Here is a 26443-nt window from a genome sequence, read left to right on the forward strand (position 1 = left end):
TCAGAATCTATAACTTTCTTTTTTTCTGCTGCTATAGGCAAGGGTCCAACGTAACATTTGTTTACATTTTCTATCCGAAGGAATCATACTTTTTGTTTCTTTTCGCATACGACATGGAAACGTAGTTAATATTATTGTAACTTTGTTTGTATTCGAATGTAAGGAATTGATCTTTGGTATATTTCAAAATTTTGCATTTGACTCCACACAAACTTCTCACCTCGCGAGTTAAATTTCTTTACTTGCAGCTGCTTTTCCAAAACAGAAAACTTGTTTTTACTATTAGATATAAGATATAATGCACTTCGTACCAATTGATACCAATATCTTGGTTGGTATATCTCACTCATACACGTTCGCATTTTATGGTCGGCTGCATAAAGTTGATTAAGACTTCAGACATTAACTGCAAAAATGCAGTCAATCTGTTAGCAGCCATAGACGTTGGCATTATAGCGCGATTTATCAGCGCGTGATCAGAATCTACTTCCATATGTGTGTGTCCAGGAACTAAAAAATTGTGTTCTATAGTGAGTTTGAATTAAGAATTTGTATTACCATCTGCAAACAACACATTCCTTCTCAATGGAATTCCCTACATTCGAATACAAAGAAAGTTACAATAATGTTAACTACGTTTCCATGTCGTATACGAAAAGTATGACCACATTCGGATAGAAAATGTAAACAAATGTTACGTTGGACCCTTGCTTACAGTAGCAAAAAAAAGAAAGATCGTATCTCTCTTCTGAATTTTAATGATCCATGCCTCCATGAATTCTATCATAATTTGGCCTCGACTACTGTTGCGTACAGGGTTAAGAGCACGTCAAGCTTGACACTTAACACTTAAATCCAACTCTATGCCGCTTACGATAAGAACGGTCTAAAGTACAAAGTGTCAAGCTTGACGTGTTCGTGACTGTACCTACCTGCTACTATAGATTCGATCGTATAGAGGAGGAAGATTATTATTATGATAATTATTAAAGACTTTTTTGTTTCCGAACACTGGTTATTTTTACAGATTTGTTTACTTTATTATTGTTAAAGACGTTTGATGACCTAATTAAAAAAATTAAAGTTTATGACGATTGTTATTCAAAAGGTTCTTGGGATCTGAAACTTGGGACAATTTATTACGTTTTGAATTTTAAAAAATAGTTTCATATACTTTATTATTTTGAATGACAGTCAGTAAGCATTTTTATGTCAGTTTAAAACAAATTAAAAAGGATTGATTAATTTGCTTCATTTTTCTATTTATTGTTTAAATTTTACTTTGCTTAGTATATATATTGTAGTTTAATAAGTATCGCTGCCAGGGACGATATAGTAGTTGTTTAATTTTATTGTAGATCTAGAAAAGTAGACATAAACATGTAAGATCGAAATGGCATGATAATTACTAATTAAAGATGCAAATTGTTATCTAATGTTACCTAGGTATTTAGTTGACTGAAGATCTATTTTCGTGAATTCTTAAAATGCAACTGAGTATTTTTTATCTAATAAAGTAGAATTTTATTCTACCTACTTGCAAAAACTAATCTCATGACGTTGATTTTTATAGTTGTTACAACAATATTATATAAGGATTTAAAATAATCCATTTTATTTGCACACACTATGAGATATACCTACCTTTAATTACTAATATTAAGGTAACTGTACGATTAAAATTGTAACAATACAAATTAAGATATAGCAATATACACAAAACTTTTGGTCCCAACTTTAGAGTATGTATGTATCGCCTCTCACTTGAGACTGGTGTAGTTCCCAGGTCGTGGAAGCTTGCAAAGTGCAACCTGTGCCCAAATAGGGAAGCAGAGCTGACCCTATCGACTATAGACCTATCTCAGTCACTTCCATACTCTGCAAGACTATGGAACGTGTACTCAACAACCATCTCCTGTCATACATTGAAGACAATGACCTCCCCAGTGAGGGCGATCTAGCGGGGATCTTCTTATGTATGCCTGTCACATATGGAGCGAGGTTACAGAAAAGCAAGACAAAGCACTTGCAATGACTTTGGACATTTCTAAAGCCTTTGACGAGTCTGGCACGCAAGCCTCTTAAGCAAGCTTCCATGTTTATGGGCTTCCTTTGCAATTGGATCTCGGATTTCTTGAGTGAACGTTCCATTCGAGTGGTCTTAGAAGGCTACTCTTCCGAACATATGGCGATAGATCCAAGAGCCGGAGTTCCTCAGGGTCCGTACTGTCTGCAACTCCGGCTGCATATCAATGATATGTTAATTCCAGGTACCTTTGCGTATGATGATGACAGCACAGTTGTAGATAGGTACTTGACCAATGCAAGGATCAGTGGAGAGGAAATCCAGTCTTGTCGGGAGTCCAAGTCCATCCATTTAGATTTGACGCTCAAGGTAGTCTCGGATGCCAATCTTGTCAAATTTAGCGTTACCAAAACGCAGGCGAGTCTATTCTCTACTAAACGGAGTCCCTTTGAGCTAACTCCGACTTTTCGTGATATATCCATACCGATAACTAACCGTCTCCAGCTACTTGGAATGGACCTGTTGTCCAATCTGAACTTCGGCAGATACATTGAATCCATGGCCAAAAATGCAGCCAGGAAGCTTGGCATTCTTTCCAGGGTGAGGCGTTACTTCACACCGGGACAGTTGCTTCAGCTATATCAAGCACAAGTCCGGTCGTATACGGAGTACTGCTGCCACCTTTGGGATGGCTCTGCTACATACCAACTGGCCACCTTGGATTCAATTGACAAGCGTGTCAAGAGACTTATAGGTGACTCGGAATTAGTAGAGGCGAAGCTGCAGAGCCTTGAACATCGCCGTAAAGTTGCCTGCTTATAGGTATTTTACAGGATGTCACGGAGAGTGTGCGATCCAAATACATGATTTAATTCCACCTTCCCCTTTCCATCATCGGGGGACTAGGCGAAGGCTTGGCTTCCACCGCTATGTTGTGGATATTCCAAAGATTCGCACGAAACGTTACGTTTCCACATTGAATAGGCATTATTTAGGTGTGCATGCTCCATCGTCGACCTCATCGTCACTTTCCATCAGTTGAGATGGAGGTCAAATGCATACTTACATTAGAATTAAAAAAAAGAGTTTATGTGATACATTTTTTATGTTTGCTCAATTTCAACTATTTCAACTGATTCGCAAGAAACCTATTAATTTTGTTCGGCAAGATTCTTGTAATCTTAATAAGTAGGTAGCTAAATAAATCTATTTGAACTTATTTACATATCATTGTTCACTAAGTCACCACTAGCCGTGTAAACTGGTACAACTCGTAATAAATCATCTAACACAACCACAGTTTAAAGTGACAAATGATACAATTTGCTTTTATTGTTACTTGCAGAGAATATGTATGTGTGTCAAATCTAATTATTGATAAACCACAATATTGATACTGAAATTCCTTTTTAGGAAACTAACTCGTTCAAAAGTAGAACATATAACTAAAAAGTTATGAGCCTGCAAAGATTCAAATTTTTCAAATCCGTTTTTCTCAAACGCGAAATTCTGATTTAGCGCACTTTTCACGGAGGGCACAGAATTGTCAGTGCATGTGCAATTGTAGTTACAGTTAATTTGATTTAATATAATGTTGAAAGGCTTTAAAGGATTAATGAGTATTTGCCAATTTGCTAGGACCATAAAATATACTGCTTCAAATTTTTTGATTAAAATATCCTATTTTATGGAATAATATGCCAAATAATCCTAATTCACCTGAATGGAATACAAATGTTCACTGTTTGTTGCGCCACCTCATTCCAAGTTCTGTACAAAACACTATCATTTATATAACATAATAGTATAAAACAACGATTAAACTATCAAGCCCTTTCAAATTAAAAGCTATTATGATAATCTCCTTATCCCTGACGAAATATTTATATTATGTAAGATATCTTTCCGGATACATAATAAGCCTGGTAAGAACTATTCATTATTCACTTTCCAATCTATACCCCTATTTATTTATTTATTGTAACCTATATAGTAATTAATAAAATTTAGAAGCAGTACAGCTCCTTGTGAAAGGCTTCTCCAGGGAAGCATTGCCACCTTATCTATTTCTGCCACCAAGCAGGTTTTGAAGGGTGGTGAAATTACAGGCACATGGGACAAATCAGCTTATATCATTGAGTGGCACTGCAGCCCCTATGGACAGGAGTGTCGCTTATCACCGGGCGCACGACTTGTTCGTCCCGTCACTAAGAGTGGTTACACACGGCGCAACTGCATCGATACAAACGCGCGATTGCATCAATACTAACGCGCGATCGCATCGAAGCAATCACCTATAAATCCCAAGTGTGTAAACGCGATGTTTGCATCGCTGTTTAAAATCGCGCGTGTGTGTAAAGGTAGACGTTAGCGACTGCATCGCGGTTGCATCGCTGCTAAAAACTGCCGTGTGTAACCGCTCTTAGTATCATAAAATAAACCTATTAATTAATAATCAAGAGGAAATTCTTTATTTTAACGGCACCTAAATAGGAAGATTTCTATTTTGGATCGTCCTTATCGCAAACGCGTATAGAGTTCTTGAGTGTCAACCTTGCTTTGCTTTTAACCCAGTACAATCGTTTGCAATGGATATTATAACAGACAGTTGAAAGGAAAACATGTTTAAGCGATGTTTTCCACTTAATTATGCTGTCTGCCTAGTTTCCATGGATGTACCGTCAAGCCTTTTGCCGCCATTACGACAGACGCCAATGTGTACGACAAGAGTTGTTATATAATTATTACAATAATGGACGTTATTGTAATAATTTTATATTATTTTACTCGACTCAGTTTCGTTTTACAATCTTACAGAAACAGTTGCTCGTTAAGCTATACAAACTATTACGTTTTTAAAAACCAAATCCAAACGCAAATGATTAGAATATCTAAAGGAAGTAAAGTAAAATTTTCAAACAAATATCTTTAAAGTTAAGTCTTACACCTAATTAAAACGCAATTGCCTAGATAATTACGATAGTCAATCAGTAATGTAACGACGAAAAGTCAATGAAGCGAAAATTTTCACGAAAGGCGGAAATTAGGTTTAATCTACGGTTTTTACAATAACGGCGGTCGGAAGATGTGACTTTGATAAGCTCTCTAATTTTATTATATCACTTTTGTAATAAGTCTAGTTAGCAATTTACTTCACAATATCAATGTTTATATTTAAAGATTGCTTAGGAGTCTGTTCACACGGAACCTATCAGGGTGCGATTATCTGCACACATTGGTTTTGGTAATTAATGCAGGATGTTTAAATTCATTTTGTCCGAACCAACAAATTTATTTATTTATTTATTTATTTTAGGGAGATTAACAGCTAAATTAATACAAATAAGTGATAATATTACAAGTTACAATGCTAATTATAAATCTCCACAAATAGCTTAAAAAATAATGTAAGTAAGTTTTGGTAAACAGCAAAATAAAATAAAATAAATTAAGAAAAACCAAGATTACAACTTCAATAAACGAATACACTACCAAATGCTAAGCAAAATTAATTTTTAAAGTAACATTAAGTCACACAAAGGAAAGAGAAAACATTAATTAACTATAGGAAGACAAGCAGATGCAGGAAAGAGAAAAATGTAAATAATAACAATAGTGAGAACAATAATAATAATAACATAATATTAACACAAAACCACAGTTTAGCCAACCGCACAAAATAGAGCTAGTAAACTTAATTTTTAAAATATTGTTTAGTAAGTAGACGCCGAATCGAGTCGACGCTGGTACTAAATATATCAATATCAGTATCCAAAGACGATTGGTTGAACTCATTCACTGCTCTGACAAGAAATGAATTTTGTCGGTAATTAGTCCTCGCATTGGGTACACTAAATACCGAGTGATGCCTTAAACTCAACAGGTTAGTTCTAAATGATACCTTTGACAATAAATTTGATGAGTCAACTTTACTGTTCACTATTTTAGAAAGAAAACAAATGTCATTCACTCTTCGCCTAAAATCGAGAGGAACAAAATGATAACGCTTACAACGCACTACATAGCCTGAAGTTTGCTGCTTCGTTTTGAAATCCAAATACCTTAAGAATTTTTTCTGAATAGCTTCAATACGTGATTTATAAACTTCGTATCTGGGATTCCACACTTGAGAAGCATATTCAAGGTGACTACGTACAAGAGAACAATAGAGCACCTTTATAGGCTTAATGTCAGAATGAAATAGAGATGCGAAGATTTTGTCTATAATATTTGGTGGTAGTATTTTCATTTATCTCTTTGGATTCTATCCAGTGTTTTTTTTTATGTATTTTTTATTTTTTTAATTTTTTCAAGCTCCGCACTAGAGAAACTCTGTGGCGCGGGTGTCATGAACACACACATAGAAAACCACAAATTATACCCAAACTCACAAGAGAAATAAATGTAGGCCAAACAAACATTTCTTGCGGCCCGGTAATCGAAACCGTGACCTCTGCGTGGCAGACCAGTACGTTACCGTTCGGCCACCGAGGCAGTCATATTTTTTGTTTTTCAATTTGGTCGTTTTCTTTGTGTAATGTGGCTGACATGTTCAATAATGATCAAAGCACCGAAATAAGTGAACTGTTAAAAAAATCACCTAACAAAATGTCATCAAAAATTGACAAAAACAATCAATTAAAGAGCGTAATAAAATTACAAAATTATACTTTGCACCATTGTTCCACGTGTATGAACATTTTTTCGTCATTTTCTTTAATTGGTACTTATTTGACAACGGCAGTGACCTATATATGCAAACAATTGGAGCAGAATATGATGTTATGGTTCTGATGATATGGTGTTCCAAAAATGGAACAGTCTTATGATATGGTCAATTGTATCGGTACAATTAATGTTGATTTTGTATTCTATGACATATTAATAAAGGCTTTTGATTGATCTATTGGGACATAGCCTTGCCAGAAGCCGTGGTCATGTTAAAGTGATAGCTTGATTTTTAACCTTCACCAAGTTGCCTTAGGTCAATTAGGAACGATTTTGGAGCAGATTACGAAACTAGAAGTGAACTGCGATGGCATACCGTTCCAGAATTTTGCCTGTGTAATTTGATGTAATTAATATATATTAATTTATAATATAGTATATTTCCTAAAAACTCTTCAAAATGTAAATATGTTTTAATTTTATATACTAAAAATATCTTAAATTTTTGAAATGTAGAAATCCGTATTGGTAGAACGAGTCATTATTTCAAGTTTCGCTTTCTTATTCTTTTCGCTTAAGTCACCAAAAAAACGCTAATGACTTAGAATTCCCTCAAAGCACAAAACAAAAACAAAAAGACACATACTAAGGAATTCTTTACGAAGTGTTTGTTTTGAAAACGCTACGAAAACTGTTTTCCTCATAGTTAGTAAATACATCAGAATTACCGGGCTAAAATGGCATTCATAGATACTCATTGTTAGCTAGTATTACGTATCTGGCAGTGGTGAAGGATCCATATAACACGATTCCTATCAGCTTGTGTAGGAAATTGGCTGATCTAGTGTACTCGCAAAAGGACATTATTTTGTAAATTCACTGATTTTAGAAGAAAGAAAATTTACTTGACTACCTCAAATTACACAACACAAGAATAGAAACAAAACAGAAAGCAAATTAAAATATAATAAAAACATTCACACTTAATACACAAATAAATAATTACAAGCCAAATCACAAATTGAACAAAAACTAAATTAAACCCCAAATTATTTACGTACTTAAATATAAACAAAGACATTAAGTATAAAGATACTTCATGTGGTGTCAGCAGCGGTAACAAAAGGATCACTAACTCAGTATTTGCTGGAAAACACAATGAGCTCCCGGTACTGATTTTCAAATATTATATGTTACAAAACGCCTAACAAATTTTTTCCGGCAATACAACCCAGCCAATAGTTGCTAAATAAACTTACAGGAAACATACAAAATTCCATGCACTAAGCACCTGTCTTTTTCACTCTAATAAATAAACGTCTATATTGTATCCTGCTTGCACGCAACTAAAATAATTAATTACATTGCAAGTCAAGAAAAATCGAGTCATGATAGAGGTAGAAAAAATTGCAACGCACGGGCGCAAGTGAGAAAGGTAAACAGTCGCGTCTCGGTCGTAGTTAATTACTGAGTTCAAATCAAAAGTTAATTAGAATATGACTCTGCAAAAGTAACATTTTTGAATAGCAGGATTATAAAGTTTATTTTTAATTGTCGGTTTATTTGTCGTTTTTTTTTTCATGTATTGTTTTGTTGTTTGGTGATGTGGTTCCATTAATTGTTTAGTCATAAAATTTTACATAATTCATCTAAATGGTTGGTATTGATAAAAATGTCTTGTATGTATTTGCTCCAACCTAATACGTCGGTCTACTTATTTCTAATTTTATAGAAATAATTATTAATAACGGTAAAGCTTCTCATCAGGCGCACGACTGGTTCGTCTCGCCACTTGGTATTATAAAAAAATAGTGCTAAATTTGTATGCGATATTTTCATTATAATGTACACCGAGCGTTCGTGTGATCATAGAAATAATTATTGTCTGTATATAATCACTTCACACATTATGTGCATTTACGAGGTTAAATTTTCTGATTGTCTTATTGCTTACTAATAAACAACTCCGTTAATTGAGACCGTTATTATTGTAATACTAACCAGAACCTGTGCACGCCTACGATTTTTACTCACATTCCTTACCATTGCAATTGCTCCTACACAACTTGTTCTATGAGAGATTTTGATAGGCTTTTGAGATAAGAGTTACCGAAGTTTCGCAAGCAGGAAAATGACCATTTGCGCCGACTAATATTTATTTATTTGCAAACTTTACAGCTTTTAAATTTGGTTTACAATTCTGAATAATATACTTACGAAGCATACATACAATATAATGTAGTAAACAAATGGATTATAGTAGAGTATGCGCATTTGTGTGTCTACTTGTGTGAAGGTGTATGTGTATATGCGTGTATGTGTGTTTGTGCTCTGTTTATATAACAATAATTACCTTTTGAAGTGGGGGTGTTCCATCAAAGAATTAATAAATTTGTTGCGGTTCGAAAAGAAGATATCAAACGTCTTTAAGTTTGTCCTCATAAGTACGTACAACTCTATACAAAACAGAGTGTTTCGCATAGTTAGAACGAGCTGAGCCCGTGTGCAAGGAGCGCATATGTCATATTCCTTCCATGCCCATGCCATATATTCAAGAACTTTGATATTTCCGATAATTATACGCTTTACTTGGAGCACTAATTGCATACTAAACTTTTAGCCTTAAGCATAAACTTACATTTCTAAACTACGTAAAATGAAAGATCCTAATTAATCTTATCCCGCTTAGTATAATTAGTTTAGTAGCTTCAATTGGTATCATAAGAAAAAAAAGTTATCTCTGAATATGTTACTGAATCTCGTGCACAACTTCCTCTTGATTGATTCGGTAATTTTCAAACAAGCGAGAGATATAATTGCGTTTCTATTGTATAGAGTCAAGGTTTACTTTTGTCCACAATCTCACTTGAAGAAAATTAAATTTAAAAGATGCGTGGCACAGACCCTGAGGGATAGTTCTACATCTTACTAATCCGCGTAGTTCTTAACGTTATAGACAATTATGTTAAAGGAAATTAAACTAAACAATCAGTTAGGCAAATAACATAATAACTTCTATACACTCAAGAATGAAAATCTAATCAAATTACAAAGGCGGAAACCGCAAGGGTTCACATTTATGATGATCTGATTAAGCTACGATATGCCGTAGGAAATAAGGGTTGTGGTCTACTCACTCCGCTGATTTCTTCCTGTATTCGCGTGTTCGGTGTTCACGTGAGTGAAAATTACAGTCCAATAACAAGGAAAAGATTTGCCAACGAGATTTGGGCATCGTTCTTGGATGGTTTTGCAAAAACCCACAACTAATCAGCTCTTTACTTCCAGTATATTTAATGTTAATTACGAAATAATTAATATATTATCTGGACATCTGTATTTAAATTTCTTTAACTATAATAGAATCATAAAAGTAGTCGAAAAAAATTCTAGTCATAAATTGAAATTATACCCTTTGCTAGAATTTACACGCAGTTTAATGTCTCATTAGGAATTGTTGTTATTTTAATAATGGACCATTGATTCTAGATGTTTTGCCGTAGAACATGCTTGTGTCCGAAAGTCATTTCTGATTTTACACAATTCGCGAAATATTTTGCATAGTTCTACCCTTTTTCATAAATAACGCTTTTGCGTTTTCGTAACTTTCGAGATATTGACACTTAAAGTTTTTTTTTCTTTGAAAACCGTCCATGACGCCGAATTTGTTTAAACATGATATTAAATAACCGATTGGTAAATAAAAATAAATAACTGATTCCAGATATTATGTTAATAACTCAATTTCGCTAATAATCTCTGTACGGAGTACTAAAAAAACCGACCTCAAAACTTCGTGGAATTACATCTATTTGCCAAGTTGTATTGAAATCGATTACCGGAAAGTGCGCGAAACCGGATTCTTCAGTTTGCCACCCTTAGAAGTGGAATATTTTCTTCAAATTTAAATGGGACCATTACAGAGGTACCCTCTACCCAACAAAAAAGAATCACCAAAGTCGGTTCACAAATTATCGCGTAAAATACATACAAAAAAATACAGTCGAATTGAGAACCTACTCCTTTTTTTGAAATCGGTTAAAAATGTCGATTACGTTCTTTATGATAATTTAGATGTCTCGGAGATATTTGCAAGATCATTATTAAGTGGTCTATATCTATGCAAATTATGTTCTATATCTATGCAAATTATTTATAACCAGTCTTTAACTTGAGAGATACCAGAATTTATATTGTAATACTCTTACCACCTAACTAATTGCATTCATTGTTTAAAAAGAAATTCATTTATGCGAGTTCATTTCCGTTATGTCTTAAATTGTTATTCTCTTTGCTGCGTAACTAAACGACTGTTCAATTTTCTTTTGGGCTTGCTAAATGTTGAAATTACGCAACTGTTGTAAACAATGCAATGCGAATGTTAAGAGAAGACATTACTTCAACTTTTTAGTGTCGTAAAAGGCAACGAGAGGCATCAGGCAAGCCGTTATACAATACGACACTGAAGAAATAATACTGCAACTTGATAATTCAGCTCAATTCGATCAGGTCTCTTTTACAACTTCGTTCTTAAAGTTAATTGGTTTTATTATCATTTATTTCAAGTGTCAATCATTGACTACCTCCACGGCCTAACAGTTTGCACTATGCGCTCTGAACAAGAAGATTCCGAATGCGAATCCCGGTAGGACCAATTTTGTTTTTTCTTTCCTTTTTTTTGCACAAAATTCGGGGAGCGTAATATTTATAAATAAATATGGTTGTTTACAAAAATAACGGAAAATGACTAAAAAATAAGTATATCGTGTGTCTATTAGCATCTTTTATAAATGTCTACGTAAAAAATTTTATGTGTTATTAACCGACTTCAAAAAAAAAGAGAAAATTTATGAAGGTCAATTTCACTGTAAGTTTTTTGTGAACTGATTTCGATAACTCATATTTGTTGGAAAAGGGGTAAACGTCATTAGTGGTCCCGTTTTTTAAATTTGAAGAAAATATTTCATCTCTAAGAATAGCAAATTAAGGATTAATCCGATTTATTGGATTTCATCCACTTTCCCTTAACCGATTTCATTAAAACTTGGCGAATAGATGTAATTCCACAATTTTTTGAGGCCGGTTTTTTTAATAAAAAGTTATGAGTAATTTTAGGTATGGTGAATGAAGTCAAACTAAAAGATAGAGACAATAATTATATTATTGTATAAAAATAGTATAACAGCGCGCTTATAGATGTTCCATGTATTAATTTTTATATTAAACAAACTTATATAAGTTGAATTTCATCAAAATCCACCCTCCTTGAATCTTCAATATCACCATGAAGTCTTTGAAAGTGGACTTTGGTCGTTTTCTTACATTTTATTATTATATTAAATTTACTTAAAAGGCATAAGTCTAATACTTAGTTGCTATGTAGGTAAGTAGGTAAGTCTGGTTTCTTGTTTATTCACCAGTCATTACTTCAAGGAATTCTGAAACAAAGAATTTCTAAATTACATTTCCGTTATCAAAGGTTAGATAATTGATCTGATGTGTGTTTGTTACCCATTTTTTAAATTTTATCTATAATTAAGTTTAACTCCATATGTTGGCTTGTTTATAATAATTACGTATATCTTAGACAGAGAGTGCTAGACAGTAATTATAGTTGCTATATCTCGCTGTTGCGACTCGTCCATACTGCGACATTGGATTTCAGGTATTAATAATTAAATATACCTATTTATTGTATGTAAGAAGTTATATCCAATATTTAATTCTAATTTAACATACTTGTGATTCTATGGATTTGGTATGTCTGAAATAAATGCTTATTATTATTATTATTTTCTTTATTTTTCTCAGCTTGTTAGCTGGTTTGGACCACGCTATTATTATTATTATCTATTTTAGACTCTCGCCTCTCCCAAGGCCTAAAAGATTTATTATTATTATTCATTTTCCAAACTTCAAGTATGTCAGTGAGAAGTACAAAACATACCATCGAAGTCCACTGTTCCGGAGCCATCAGAATCAATCTCTTCAATCATGGTCTCTAGGTCATCGGCCGTAATAGTATTGTCCAGCTCTTTGAAGATCTCCATCAACACATCAGTCGTGATGTAGCCGTTGCCTAAATTTATAAAACAGGGTATAAAACGTTGGTGTAACTCGATACAAATAACAACACTTTAGCAGTTAGTATAGATTTCAAAGTGATTCATAGCTGCAAATAGCACGTTCGATTAATCTTGTACATGTTAGAGTCAATTTCAAAGAGTCATTAAGTGATTATATAACATAGTGCACTGGAATTATTTGTAGGTACCTCAGTGTCATTGACCGAAACATACCTATTTATTACTATTAATATAATAGTCGAACCGTTTTGTTAAATACCTTCTTTGTCGTATAACCGGAAAGCTTCCCTCAACTCCGCAACCATAGTTTCATTGTCTTCCTCTTCTTCTGTCAGGAATTTAGCAGCCAATGAGCAGAATTCAGGGAATTCTAGCTCTCCAGAACCTGTAAACAATAATAATAACTATAATTTATGAATCTAATTGTTAAACTATATCAAAATACTTTACTTTCCAAACGTACTACAAAATATAGTAGCCGTTAATTTCGCCGTAATATTCCAAGCCTCAACAGCCGTGATCGTCTAGTGGTTAGGACCCTACGTTGTGGCCGTAGTAACCCAGGTTCGAATCCTGGTCACGGCAATGCGAAGTGCATTGTCACGGTGAGGCGTTTCTTTTTCTTTTTTTTCTTTTTTCTTTTCAAAGCATTGATCATAATTATGTATTCTGATTAAAATATTGTGAAATTATGATTCCGACACTTGTGTGTCACATACGTGAGATTCAAACCTACAAACTGCTGCCGCTCTTCACAAACTACCTAATCTAAATTACTTTAAAATCAAATTAGAGCTTCTAAAAGATTTTAATAAAATACCATAACTATAATATTGAAATTGATGTAATAAATTTTTCGACTCTTTATTAAAATGTGTTAACGCCATCTATGAAACGTTCGTCTAACTTCCACTTACTATCTTGTAAGCTAAAAGCAACTATAGCTAACAGCGCCATCTATGAACACATCGTAAAATTATTAACTTAGTTTGCCAAAATAGCCATCTATACAAGAACCAAATAGTTAAGAATATCGCCGCAGTTTTAATGGCGTTTTCTTTTTAACCGACTTGAAAAAAGAAGTTCAGAAAGGAGGAGGTTCGTCTGTATTTTTGTACTTATGCTATTTTTTTTTGTTGGAAAAGGGTAATCCATCTCTAAGGGTGGCAAATTAGGGAATGAATCCGGCTTAAAAAATTTCACCCACTTTTATCAACCTATTTCAATGAAACTTGACACGAAGATGTAAATTTCAATGAAAATAAAACAGCGAAAATGAATAAGCAAGTTTTTGAGGTCTGTTTTCTTATATTTAATTCAACTTGAAAAGATAATCCTACCGTCTTCGTCAACTTCCGTGATAATTTCCTTGAGAGTGGCTTCGTCCAATTCATGACCCAACATCTCTAGGATGGTGCCTATCATGTCTGTACTGATAACGCCTTTCTTCTCGTGGTCGAACGCGTCGAATGCGTTTTTCAACACTGGAATTAATAATCATCGTGAAATAAAATATTTGACAATAATTGGTTAAGCTTACAAAAATAGAAGAACTTATAATTTACATTTTTTAAAACTTGTTAAAAGGTACTTATTATTTTATTGTATCACTTAATTTTAAGGTCAATCGTTGAGCATGTTAGTTGTTCGTTAAAAATTACAAATTTTGAGCAGATAATTGAGGTTATCAGCTGAAATGTGGTGTAACCCACATTTAATTGTTTTTGTACAATATTACTATATATATTAGATCCTATATTCGTTTCTTAAATAGTGTTTGTATAATAATATAGCATCTAAATGTAAAATAATTGTGAATTTTAGTATCATTTAAAATAATATTGTAAAAAAAAATGTGGATTATACCACATTTGCGCTGATGGCCTCAATTTTCGAATTATATGTAGTTAAAGTCGATAGGTAACCAAATAATTTGAAATTATTATACATTAAATAATGTAGTAAAAAATTTAGGTACCAACCTACCTACTTATATTAACAGTAGCCAATGTAATTAATAAACAGGAGATTGAGTGACATAAGCCGATGGGCTGGTTCACTCCTTTTTGGACAAATTGGGAAATTGAGATATAACTAATTAATTTGACGGTTGCTAAGTACTTACGCTGCAACTGAGTCTTGTCGAGCTCCTCCTGTACACCATTCATGTAAGAGAACATTGATATTATTAAAAAATTGCAAAACAAGCCGTAATTTGAAATGTTCAACCATACTTCTACAAAATTCATACTTAATTTAAAAACAAAACAAGTTAATAGTGAAATTTCTCACGACATTGATCAATCCATATTTTATGAGCAATGGAATAAAAAACCACTTTAAACTAGGGCAATAGGTTATTTCAACCCCAAAATGTGTTAATTAATCCGGGCACAAAGGTCACTTCACAAAATATAATTGAGCCACTAAATAGGTTTGGTTTTCACTACAAACGAAAGTCACGCACCATTTCAATATATTTCCCTTTTATGGACGGGTGTAGTCAAAGTCACAGTAAAGACTGTCAGTGGTCTGGATTTGATCCAGATGTACTGGACGTAAGCCTTTTTATAGATCACGAGATCGACGTGTTCCGCCTAGGTGAAATATTGCAGTGGTTTTCAACGATTTGTTCCTGATTGAGACTTTTGAATTAGAATTAATAATAACATAGCAAGTATCATAATACAAAAACAGCCAAATTAAGAGTTGCATCCTAAATAATAGCAAGTTGTTTGAAATTCTAAAATATGATCGTAAATTTGCAAGCACAAAATTATTTACGTATCTAACTCATCATTATTTCACAAATTGAAAGTACACACGCCAGCACATCAAGCTACACATTGACGTATCTTGTTCCGTTGCAATGGAGGCGATTTTCAAACAAAAATATGTAGTCTGATGTGCCATTGTCCGTACAAATAAGATTTACTAGTAATAAAACCATAGATTTAGTATATAAAACATAACACAAAGACGAAAAGAAGTTGCTAAAAGTTTGTTAATTCATTTGATGCTGCTGTCCTGAACTTCGCGTGTATTTTTTTCCTTTCAAAGAGGCAAGAAACTAGTCTCAACTAATTTATTCAACGGGCTTAAAAGAATAACGTAACTAAGTAGAAAAATAAGGTACGGTGACTAATATGGCAATTAATTAAACGACGCCACGTCAAGTAACTTCCCGACTCGATCAAGGGGCAAATTGACAAGACCTGTCATTTCACTTTTCTTACCTTATTGGTAGACATGTCATTATAATTCTGGAAATATGTTATAGTAACTATTTGTAATCTAATCACCAAATTTTCGGATACACACCATTCCCAACTATAAAATTTTGTGAAATGTTTGCATTTGTACGGACAACGGCACATCAGACTATACATTTTTGTTCGAAAATCGCTTCCATTGCAACAGAACAAGATACGTCAATGTGTAGCTTGATGTGCTGGCGTATTGTAGGTTTTATTCACATCATTAATTATATTCATTCAATAAATTAGAAAAAGAAAAATACGTGCCTGAAGCATGTAGTAGTACATTTTATTGTACATTGGGCGTTTAGCGCCTTTCCCATTGTAGTTTGCGTTCGCTTGAACGTTTTATGTAAAATGCGAATCAGTGACCGCCATTTTGATTCTTTTACGTAGTATGTAAAAACATAAAATACTGCATATGACACTCTGGGTAAAGGACAAATCTGACTACTATGTTACAATAATCATCAAGCCACTTGTTAATGGTGATTAGCAGAAGTAAAAAAGAGGTATTATTTAATATTTCCTAAAGTATCATAAGTACCAGTGTTCACTAGGAAAAGGTTGACAATCTGCTCCCACCGTGCAATGCAACGATGCTTGGAATCCCAAGACTGACGGCTGGGTAGCAATGCTATCGACATGGCCAAATTTAGGGCTAATAATAAATTATACGCAGCAATTAGAGTTTGGCGTTTCACTGCAACCAGGCAACTCGTGAGTTTATTACTAATTGTGATTAATTAATCAATAACTAAGTATTTATCGTTCGTAATTGCTAGTGTTTTACTATGTTTGTTATTCTAGTATTTCTACTGAAATGTGTGATCGAAATATCTATAATGAATCGAAATATTTATAATGATAATGAGTATAGAGAACAAAGAGTAACTGAAGATACATGTGTCAAAATAATTTACGACATCGTACTTAGAAATTTAAATTTAATTACAAAGCGTTTTAATTGAAATTTGAAAGTGTAAATTTTTTATTTCCAATTTTAAAGCAACATTATGGGACTAGTCAAACGTGGCAAATAATAAACCTATAGAAAACTACGATTGTAAATATGGAATTGCAAGTGACTTATTTTTTGTGCCAAGAATGAAAATTAATCTCGAATTTGCTCTCAATAATTTAGCCATACAGTATGTTATCTGGCGGTTCTTAATAAAACGCACTGACTAGGAGTTCATTTAATAAAGCATAAAATCTAAAAGTAAAACATACATATATATTCTCTAACTTCCTAAAACACTTTAATTATCAGACGCAGTGAAAGTTTCCTTTACCCCAGGGAGACCACAGACAATACAAAGCTTAAGCCAAAATGGGAAGATCATACTGTGATAATAACTGAGCTTGTCTCTTAAAGCTCTTTTGTAGACAGGAAAAAGGAAAGGATTGTGTAGAGATATAATCCAGACTATATACAGTCCATAATACAAAGTACTTTTTATTATGTAATGGGAGGAACAAGATGTTTTCGCGTGTTCATATTATGACGTAAGTGCGTGAGTTTCTTATAAATTACCGCCTGAAGATACGGTCTATAGCTAACGTAATTGAATCGTTTTCATCTAATTATCGGGGTAGTAGCTGACGATTTTTGCTTGTTATCACGCAAAGATATCAATAGAATTACGTGCTACGTTCGTTCCGTTATTCATAACATGATGCTAAACTGGAAGATTTTTATGCGTAATTATAAATATGTCATTGTTTACTTCCCAATCATCATCATCATCATCATATCAACCGGAAGACGTCAACTGCTGAAGATAGGCCTCCCCCAAACATTGCCAGATTAGCCAGTCGACGCGACGTTCATCCATCGATTACTTCTTGTCAGGTCATCCGTCCATCTAGTAGGGAGACGTCTCACTTAACGCCTTCAGGTTCGTGGTTTCTGTTTAAGAACCTTTCTGCCCCAATGGACATCAGTTCTACGAGCTATGTGCTCTGCCCACTGCCACTTCAACTTGCTAATCTTTGAGCTATATTGGTGACTTTCGTTCTGTGGATCTCCTCATTTCTGATTCGATCACGTAGGGAAAAGCCGAGAAAGCTCGTGAGTGACTTTGAGCTTTTTATGAGACCCATAGTAAGTCCCACCAAGGCCCACGTCTCGGAGCCGTAGGTCATTGCTGGCAACACGCACTGCTCGAAGACTTGTCTTCAAGGACTGCTGGTTATCAATTTATTTACACGAATTTTGGAGGTGATATTGAAAGATGCAATCAATTATAAATCGATATGAAAGCATTTTTAATACAATATTGCGAATGAAACTATTTTTTCGGATCTAAACGGTGTACGTCTGTTTTCTCAATCAAACCAACGTCACAAATCCCATGGTCAAAAATGGTAATATTTTGTTTGCTGGTTATAATTAACCTGTGGTATTGGTTAAGCCATTCTATGGGTTTTCAGACGTAGAGAAAGTTATTTGTCCGTTAACGTTAATGATTGAAAGAAAATCTTAGATTAGAGCAGAGTATTAAGGGGTATTTGCTTACATACTTACACAGATTTATAACTATATTAATGTGAGATTTGTATCGCACATGTATGTGGCTCTTGACAATAAAATTTTCTTGTATTATAAATGCATAAATAGTTGTAAAGTTATTTATTTGAAAATAATAAGCTGGAAAAATCAAATTTTTAAATTTAAATTAATAGTTAACATTTTAATTATTGTGTTTATATCAGATGATTACTAAACTGACCAAAAGCCCAATGATATTAGTATTGGTATATTCGTATATTCATATAGACTTAGCATTGGTATATTAGTACTTTACCTGCCTTCACCAGCACCAAAATTTCCCAAGTTTCCCTTAATTCTAGACCAATAAAAACAATTTCCTTGCTTACAAACCAATTTATATTCATGGACATATTCAAAGGAACGCTAAAAAAGGTCAAATTATGATAACAACGTTCATGTGGTTCACACGAACCACTGGCCACATATTGTGTATCAGGACGTTTAAATAAAAAACCAAATTAAATTCAAACTAAACATTCTGGTATATTCAACATAACCTAGTACCTACATTAACCATTCTGACTTCTGGTGGTCAGTGGTAATTTTTTTTTACGCGAGGAAATCCATCATGAATACCTTCCGTATGTCTCCCCAGACTGGAAAACTGGAACGCAATAATCGTAGTTGGTATCACAAATACTTTATACAATAGAAAACAGTAGAGCTCGTTGCGAAAGAGCAACGTTTAGCAGTAGTAGAGCTCCTTGTGGAAGAGTTCGTCCAGGGTAGTAAAGCCACCTTGCCCATATGCCGCCAAGCAGTAATATCAGCATTGTCGTGTTCCTGTTTAGAAGGGTAAGAGTGCTGGTGAAATTACAGGCACATGGGACTTGTCAACTTATGTCTCAGGGTGACGGGCGCAGTGGCAGTGCCCATAAGATCTTTGCGATTTAAAGCTCTGAGTGACATAGCAGCTGTTATGGACAGGCGTGTAGCTGGTTCCATAACAGACGAAAAAGTATTTTTCGTCATGTCACTTGATATTGTAAAAAAAATCTTTTCGTTTCTATAGCGTTAGAAATGGACTATTCCGCTGGCAAAAACGCATTTCTATAAATAACAACGAGTTATCGTTTATTTGTGGTACTTCCAATCTGATAAGGAGGGCGCGTCACTAATTTATTATGGCACATTTATACTCATACAAGGGGCTGTGATTCAACTTATTACTTTATTTACTACGCGAATCCTTGTGTAGTCTATTTCATAGTTAATATATTATAATACGCATTTTATATTTGCACTCTTCCACCAGTGGAACGAATAAGATTTGATACATTTAAAACTTTAACAATTGGAATCTCCACTAGTTTGTTATAATTATTAATGCAAAGATGGAACACAAAGAAAATTTTCGTAATATTTTCACATTGTAATTTCAAAAAAATGAAATATAATGCATATCACGGTAATAAAACATCGAGGTATTCAATAAAATCAATATTACAATTCGAATTTCATTAATTCTATCAGCACATACACGTAAAATTAAGTCAATAACTTTAATTAGGTACTTTAAACAACATGTTCTACGTAACTACTACAACCCTCGTACTACCCAAGAGTCGTAAATTTAATTAGACAGCCCGTTCACCGTGCCACTCAATGGTAGCTTACACTGCAGACTTTGAAATACTAATCTGCATTAATAAATTCACCTCCAATGCAGGATCGATGTAAGGTCCTATTAGAATCAATTGTATCGAATAAATATTGCTTGAGAGCCCATAAAAGGCTTCATTGATTGCATCGTTGGAGAGTGATTAGCATGACGAGTCGTGATTAGCATAACTCTGGATCGTTATTGGAGCCCTAATTAATCGAATACATGTTCACTAGAGTTGGTGCCGTCCAAGATGCAGATGATTATAGTCTATTAATATAGAAGAGCTTGATATACAACTCGAGATCTGAGTGATATGTTAGCCGATACGTACTCAAAACGAAATTACATTGGAAAGCGGGATAAGTTAATAATTAAGTATATAATACAAAAGTTCAAAGCTTAAGATTAAAAGGGTACTATTAAGGAAAGCTTATTGTCAACGATGTGGTGTTGTTAAATATTTGTGAAGATATTAAAAATATAAAAACAACAAAAGGCATAATTTCAATGTGTATAATAATCGTTAAGTATAATAAACATTAGATATAACGATTAAGTAACATAATGAACGAATTGTATAAGTATTACCAGTATAAGGTATTAAATAACACAATGTTTCGTTTTACAAATACATAGTTGAAGCGCCTATGTGAATAAATTAGCAAATTTAGTTAGCGCTTCGCCGGCCGCTGCTGATCCGCTCGCTCGGATAGCGCGCCGTTATGTTCGCATACTATTACTAATAGCGTTAATATGATTACTCAATTACTCTTTGTGAAATTACTCCATTAGTTTGATATAATTATTAAAACAAATATCGAACATTTAGAAAAATTTCTTTGATCCGGTTAGATTCGAAACAACGTCTTCGAGCAAACCGTGCCAGACACTATGCCAACAAAGCCACGGAACGAACCAGCGTACTTCACGAATTTTTGTATGTGCCTGTTGCAGATTTTTTGTTTTGGTTTTTTAACGAGTTTTTGCTGAAGCAACATATGTGAGCAATCTATTTCTTGACTCAGCCAGGTGCCTTTACAGCTACCAGCAGTTCACTAGAATTGTCGCTTTAATAATTGTTATTAACTTTATTGAATGTCAGGATGTTTCACCACCATGATTATTCAATTATTTTTTGTGATCTCAATCTTTATATTCATAATCATAACAAGCTAGTGGAGTCGTTTAATATTGATGGGTTATTAATTTACGTATGTAAGTTGAACCCGTGCATAAGATTAATAAATTATTATTTACTTAGATAGCATATGTTATGGGTACAAAGCATGATCTCGCTCGAGAGAGCGTCGCGGCTCATTAGTTAGTTTTTGATACTCGGTGTATGTGATTCCTGGTGATTCGCTAACTTCACTGGTGCTTTTTGGTTTTTGCTACATTTTTATCAAAAAGATACGTTATTTGAGTGAGTAAAACACTATTTACTACAATATTTTAACGTAATCATCGACACAATAGCTTTTTGTATTATAACAATCAGCCAACTCTGTTGTTACAAAAACCCGTAGTTTTGATACCGATAGTAAGGAACGTCTATTGATATCGATACTCTGAATAACATACGAGACCATTGACTTACAAATAAATGGACAACGGGTCTAACACAAAAATGTCCCAAGTCAACCTATTTAAACGTAGTGACATGTAAAGGAATATTAAAAAGCTAAAACGTTGAATTTAAATTGTAATAATTAAATTTTTATTGAATTGATATTCAATTACTTTTTTTCGAAATTACTCCTCTAGTTTGTTATAATTATTAATACAAAGATCGAACACTCAGAAAAAATTCCTTCGATCCGGTCGGATTAGAACCGACGTCTTCTTGCATACCGTGCCAGACGCTATACCAACTAAGCCACGGAACGAACCAACGGACCTCACGAATTTTTCTATGTGCTTGCGCCGTGTCTTTGTACTTGGTCTTTCAACGACTTTAACGGTCTTTAAATTGTAATGTCATCGCAGTACTGTCTAATTTTGCTTGCAACAATTGAAAGGCGCAAAAATACACCATATTCAGCTTCTACTGGAACCATATGTAGCTTCTAGTGAAAAGTACTTGAACACAGGTATAATGGAGAAGCCTTTATTATCTATAAATAAATTTTATATGTAAATGTTGCATTTTATACAATGCCATTCATTACGAGCTAGGGTGTCTGATTTTTTCTTGACTTTCGAGAATTCTCGTACCCGATTTCTCAAGATATTCGAGAATTTTTTTAAAAACCGTAAAAAATCAGCGCAATCAAACTATAAAACTAAATGTGAACTTTTCGAAAGTTGTTTCGGCCTGGGTGTTCTGAGTTGTGCCCCGAAATAAATTCCATCGTTCTTGGTCCCAGGTTCGATTCCCTGTAGAACCAATTTGGGAAATGAACTTTTGTAAATTGGTTCTGCTCTGGGATTCTGTTGCTCTGATACTCATGGGGAGTATGTACAGAGAGTTCCCTAGTTTCAGACCAAGTGATTTTCTTACAATAGAATACCAACATCAGAACCATTTAGAAAAGTTAATTTGTTAAATTGATCCTACCGGTATCGAACCCGGGAACTTCTCATCCAGTGCCCACAGTGCAAACCGTTAGGCTATCAAGGTTGTAAGATGTTCTCTGTTAATACTTGTCAAGCTAGGTTCAAGCTATGTTTACTGGATAAATTGCTGTATTCTCTCCTTTCTATGCACAGTTCACTCTTTGATGTAATCACATACCAAAGCTTTAATATAAATTTAATAAAATTTAATATAATGCCTAGGCACCAAAAACCAGTTCTTACTAGCAATGTTGGCAAAGCTGTTTTTTTTATATTCGTAAGCCAGTGCTGGTTATGTACATATCCGATTGCCTGAAATGAGCTGAGCAAACAATTTTGTATATTTTCGGGATAACATATTCTTCTCGTCGCGATTCAGCTATTATATTTCTCCATAGTGAGCAAAGTATAGGATCTCAAGGAAAACTGAAATAAATACATTTATTATGCCATAAGATATGTACCGATGTTTCGATTTTTTTTAATTCAAATTTAACGTAAAGCCAAACTTTCATAATCCTGAAAACCGATTCATAATAAAACCGTTATGCTTTAAGGAGTTTTGGACACTTATTACAAAGAAAAGACCAAGTTATAAAGTATTGGAATATTATAAACAGCGAAACTGGAAGGGTCAAACCTCGTAACTTAGATTTTCAACTAAGATTTAATGACAAAATTGTAAACACAGACGCAGAAGTTGCTAAAATATTTAAAATTTTTTTACTAATATTCCAATTTTGACTACTAAGTCGTTAAATTCATCTCCCACCGCCGCTGAATCCTTACTAAAAGAAAATAATGCAGTTAGTATCACTAATTTAAGGTTCCGTCATGTATTTCCAAACGATATTGTTAAAACCTTTAAGTCTATAAACATAAAAAATACTGCTGATCTTGATGGTCTTTCAGTCAGAGTAATTAGTTCTATAGTTGATTGTATTGCGCCTTATTTAGCCTGTGCCTTTAATAAATGTGTTAATGATGGTGTCTTTCCTGACCTCACGAAGCAAAGTAAAGTTATTCCACTTTTCAAATCTGGTAGTATTTCTGACCCCACCAATTTCAGACCTATATCAATACTACCAACTCTCAGTAAAATATTTGAAAAAATTATTCTAAATCAGATGTGTGCACATTTTTATAGTGTGTCAACTTAATGTCTCATAAACAATTTGGTTTCACTCGGGGTCGCTCTACAACCGACGCTGGTGTCGAGTTGATTAATCATATATTTGATGCATGGGAAGTCTCACATGACGCTATTGGTGTATTCTGTGACCTTTCCAAAGCTTTTGATTGTGTGCACCACGATACACTGGTCAGGAAACTTCGCCATTATGGTGTGGCGGGACGTGATCTCGACCTTCTTAAATCGTATTTGCGTGGTAGGGTACAGAGGGTCGATGTTAACGGTACGAGATCGTCAGGATCTGCAATTAGCATGGGTGTCCCTCAAGGTTCAATTCTAGGCCTCTTTTTGTTTTTAGTTTATATTAATGACTTACCTAGCCTTATGGAGGGTGTAAAACATGATATAGTATTGTTTGCTGATGATACTTCCTTATTATTTAAAGTTAAAAGGCACCAATGTTCCTGCGACGATGTGAACAATGCTATGTCTAAAGTAGTTGATTGGTTTGCTGTTAATAACCTACTTCTTAATGAGACAAAAACAAATTGTGTGAAATTTACATCACCCAATGTTAGAGAGACGGTTACAAACATTGTAGTTAGAAACGTAAAATTGAATCTTGTGGATACAGTTGTATTTCTAGGTATAACGTTAGATGCTAAATTGCAATGGGGTCCCCATATAAGTAAGTTATCAAAACGGCTCGGCTCTGCAGTGTACGCGATTAAAAAAATAAGGAAACTTTCAGACGTCGAAACCGCTAGATTGGTTTACTTCAGCTACTTTCACAGTCTAATGACATACGGCATTTTGCTTTGGGGTAATGCCGCCGATATCAACAGAATCTTTGTCCTGCAGAAACGTGCAGTTAGAGCAATTTACAATCTGGGCCCCAAAGTATCTTTGAGTGATAAGTTTAAGGAAATTAACATTCTTACACTAGCCTCACAGAACATTTATGAGAATGTAATTTATGTTAAAAGGAATAGTAATTTATTTATGAAAAATAGTGACAGACACAACATTAATACGAGGAATAGAAATAAACTAGCTTTTCTTGATAGTCGTCTTCACAAAGTCAAAAAAATCATTTAAGGGGTAATGTATACGCTTCTATAACAAGATTTCGGTTGATATACAAAATTTGCCTTTCACGAGGTTTAAAACTATAGTGAAACAAAAACTTTATACTAAAGGTTATTGTACAACTTCTGCGTACTTGGATGACAAAAATCCGTGGTAGTAATCCGTTTAGCTCATGGAGGTAGTCTCGATCTCTGATGTTTCAAATAAATAAAAAAATATGGTAAATTTATTTACAAAGAGCAACCCCTAGAGTTTCTTGCTCATTCTTCTCAGGGGAATCTGCCTTACGAATGAGCGGTAGAGTTTAATATTGTGACGATTTCAAGTGTAATAATGCTTACCTATGAAATAAAGATTATTTTGAATTTGAATTTGAATTTGAAGTTAGCTTAGGTTTGTTTTGTAATATTAAAAAAAAAAACCCCAAAAAATACTTTCGGGATTATTATTATATATTTATATTCGAATACATTCGGAAATTCATGAAAACGTTATTTCGGGCAAATGTATTTTCAGTCTTCTGATTCGTAACCCCAAGCCGTAGAAAGAGTACAACAATATTTGAAAGTATTACTAACATGTATTAAAAAATATTTTAATAATAACATTAGCATCAAAGCGACTCTATGAAATTGTTGTTCTAAATATTTCAAACGCTTGTGTTTGAAACAATTGAAATTGACTGATTGATTGATTGAATTGAACCTTACAGGGTCGGTCTTGGCCTTGCTTTAGGTGATTTTAATTAAATTAGGTGATTTTGGTATTGCGAAAAGGCCAGAACAAGACCAAATACTGCCAGACCAAGACGTATTTTAGGCAACACTAGTTGCAGGTTTTGTGACATCGGATCTTAGCATACCTGCACCTGCGATTGCGCTGTCTCTGTCTACCCATTAATCCATAACTCAGCCTTACTGATTTATGGTGGTGAAGTATAGACGGAAACTTTAAACCAATTATGTATTGTTGTAAATCTACAAAGCTTCTGTTATGGCTCCATAAATAGGACGTATGTCTATGAAAGATACACAAATAGGGAAAGGAAACAAATCCATTTTTGGGCGATGGTTTTCTAGGGTCATAAAATGGAGCCTATCGTAATGGGCATTACGGGAAAATAATTCCTTAAACCACAAAAAAAGACAGTTCCGGTAATTAACCCAAAAAAAAATTGTAGTCGAAAGCGTATGATATTCTTTCGTAATTAAATGAAGGTTGATTTTAATTAAAACATTCAAACCATCAAATGGAGCAAACTAGAGGTTACGTCGTTAAACACGTAAATCGCCTTTGCATACATTATTCCCACAGAATTTACGTTCTCGTAGATATTGGCCATTAGTTTGTATTAATTGCTCGTAAGGCCGTCATTGAAACGCTCTGACATTTGGCTCAGTATCACTCACGTGCTAATGTTCCAGTGTGATATATGGACCATGGAGCGGAATCAACTGTACGCGCGC

At 34.0% G+C, this 26443-nt stretch overlaps 1 protein-coding gene and 1 non-coding gene across 3 annotated transcripts; one reads left to right on the forward strand and one right to left on the reverse strand.

The window, feature by feature from the left end:
* Positions 1–12012: 12012 nt before the first annotated feature.
* On the reverse strand, positions 12013–15354 carry LOC113237135 (troponin C-like). 2 transcript variants are annotated; one of them, XM_026473429.1, is made up of 6 exons: positions 15248–15354; positions 14906–14933; positions 14121–14264; positions 13040–13165; positions 12642–12773; positions 12013–12132 (listed from the first exon to the last, which is right to left on the reverse strand). In XM_026473429.1, the coding sequence occupies exons 1-6, from the start codon at positions 15248–15250 to the stop codon at positions 12104–12106; spliced, it is 462 nt and encodes a 153-aa protein (XP_026329214.1). In that variant the 5' UTR covers positions 15251–15354; the 3' UTR covers positions 12013–12103. The 2 variants fall into 2 exon arrangements, with proteins under 2 accessions (XP_026329214.1, XP_026329215.1); XM_026473430.1 differs by lacking the exon at positions 15248–15354 and adding an exon at positions 15116–15132.
* Trnah-gug lies at positions 13294–13365 on the forward strand. The gene has a single exon. It is a non-coding gene; the product is annotated as a tRNA-His (tRNA).
* Positions 15355–26443: the final 11089 nt, after the last annotated feature.

Source organism: Hyposmocoma kahamanoa, unplaced genomic scaffold, assembly GCF_003589595.1.
Source record: "Hyposmocoma kahamanoa isolate Upper Pololo Valley unplaced genomic scaffold, ASM358959v1 93, whole genome shotgun sequence".
Lineage (NCBI taxonomy): Eukaryota > Metazoa > Arthropoda > Insecta > Lepidoptera > Cosmopterigidae > Hyposmocoma > Hyposmocoma kahamanoa.

Coding starts and splice junctions, on each gene's coding strand:
- LOC113237135 (XM_026473429.1), bottom strand. Junction 13,166..14,120: donor CACGGAAGTTGACGAAGACG/GTAGGATTATCT, acceptor TATTGTTTACAG/GTTCTGGAGAGCTAGAATTC. Junction 12,133..12,641: donor CGGAACAGTGGACTTCGATG/GTATGTTTTGTA, acceptor TCTTTGTTTCAG/AATTCCTTGAAGTAATGACT.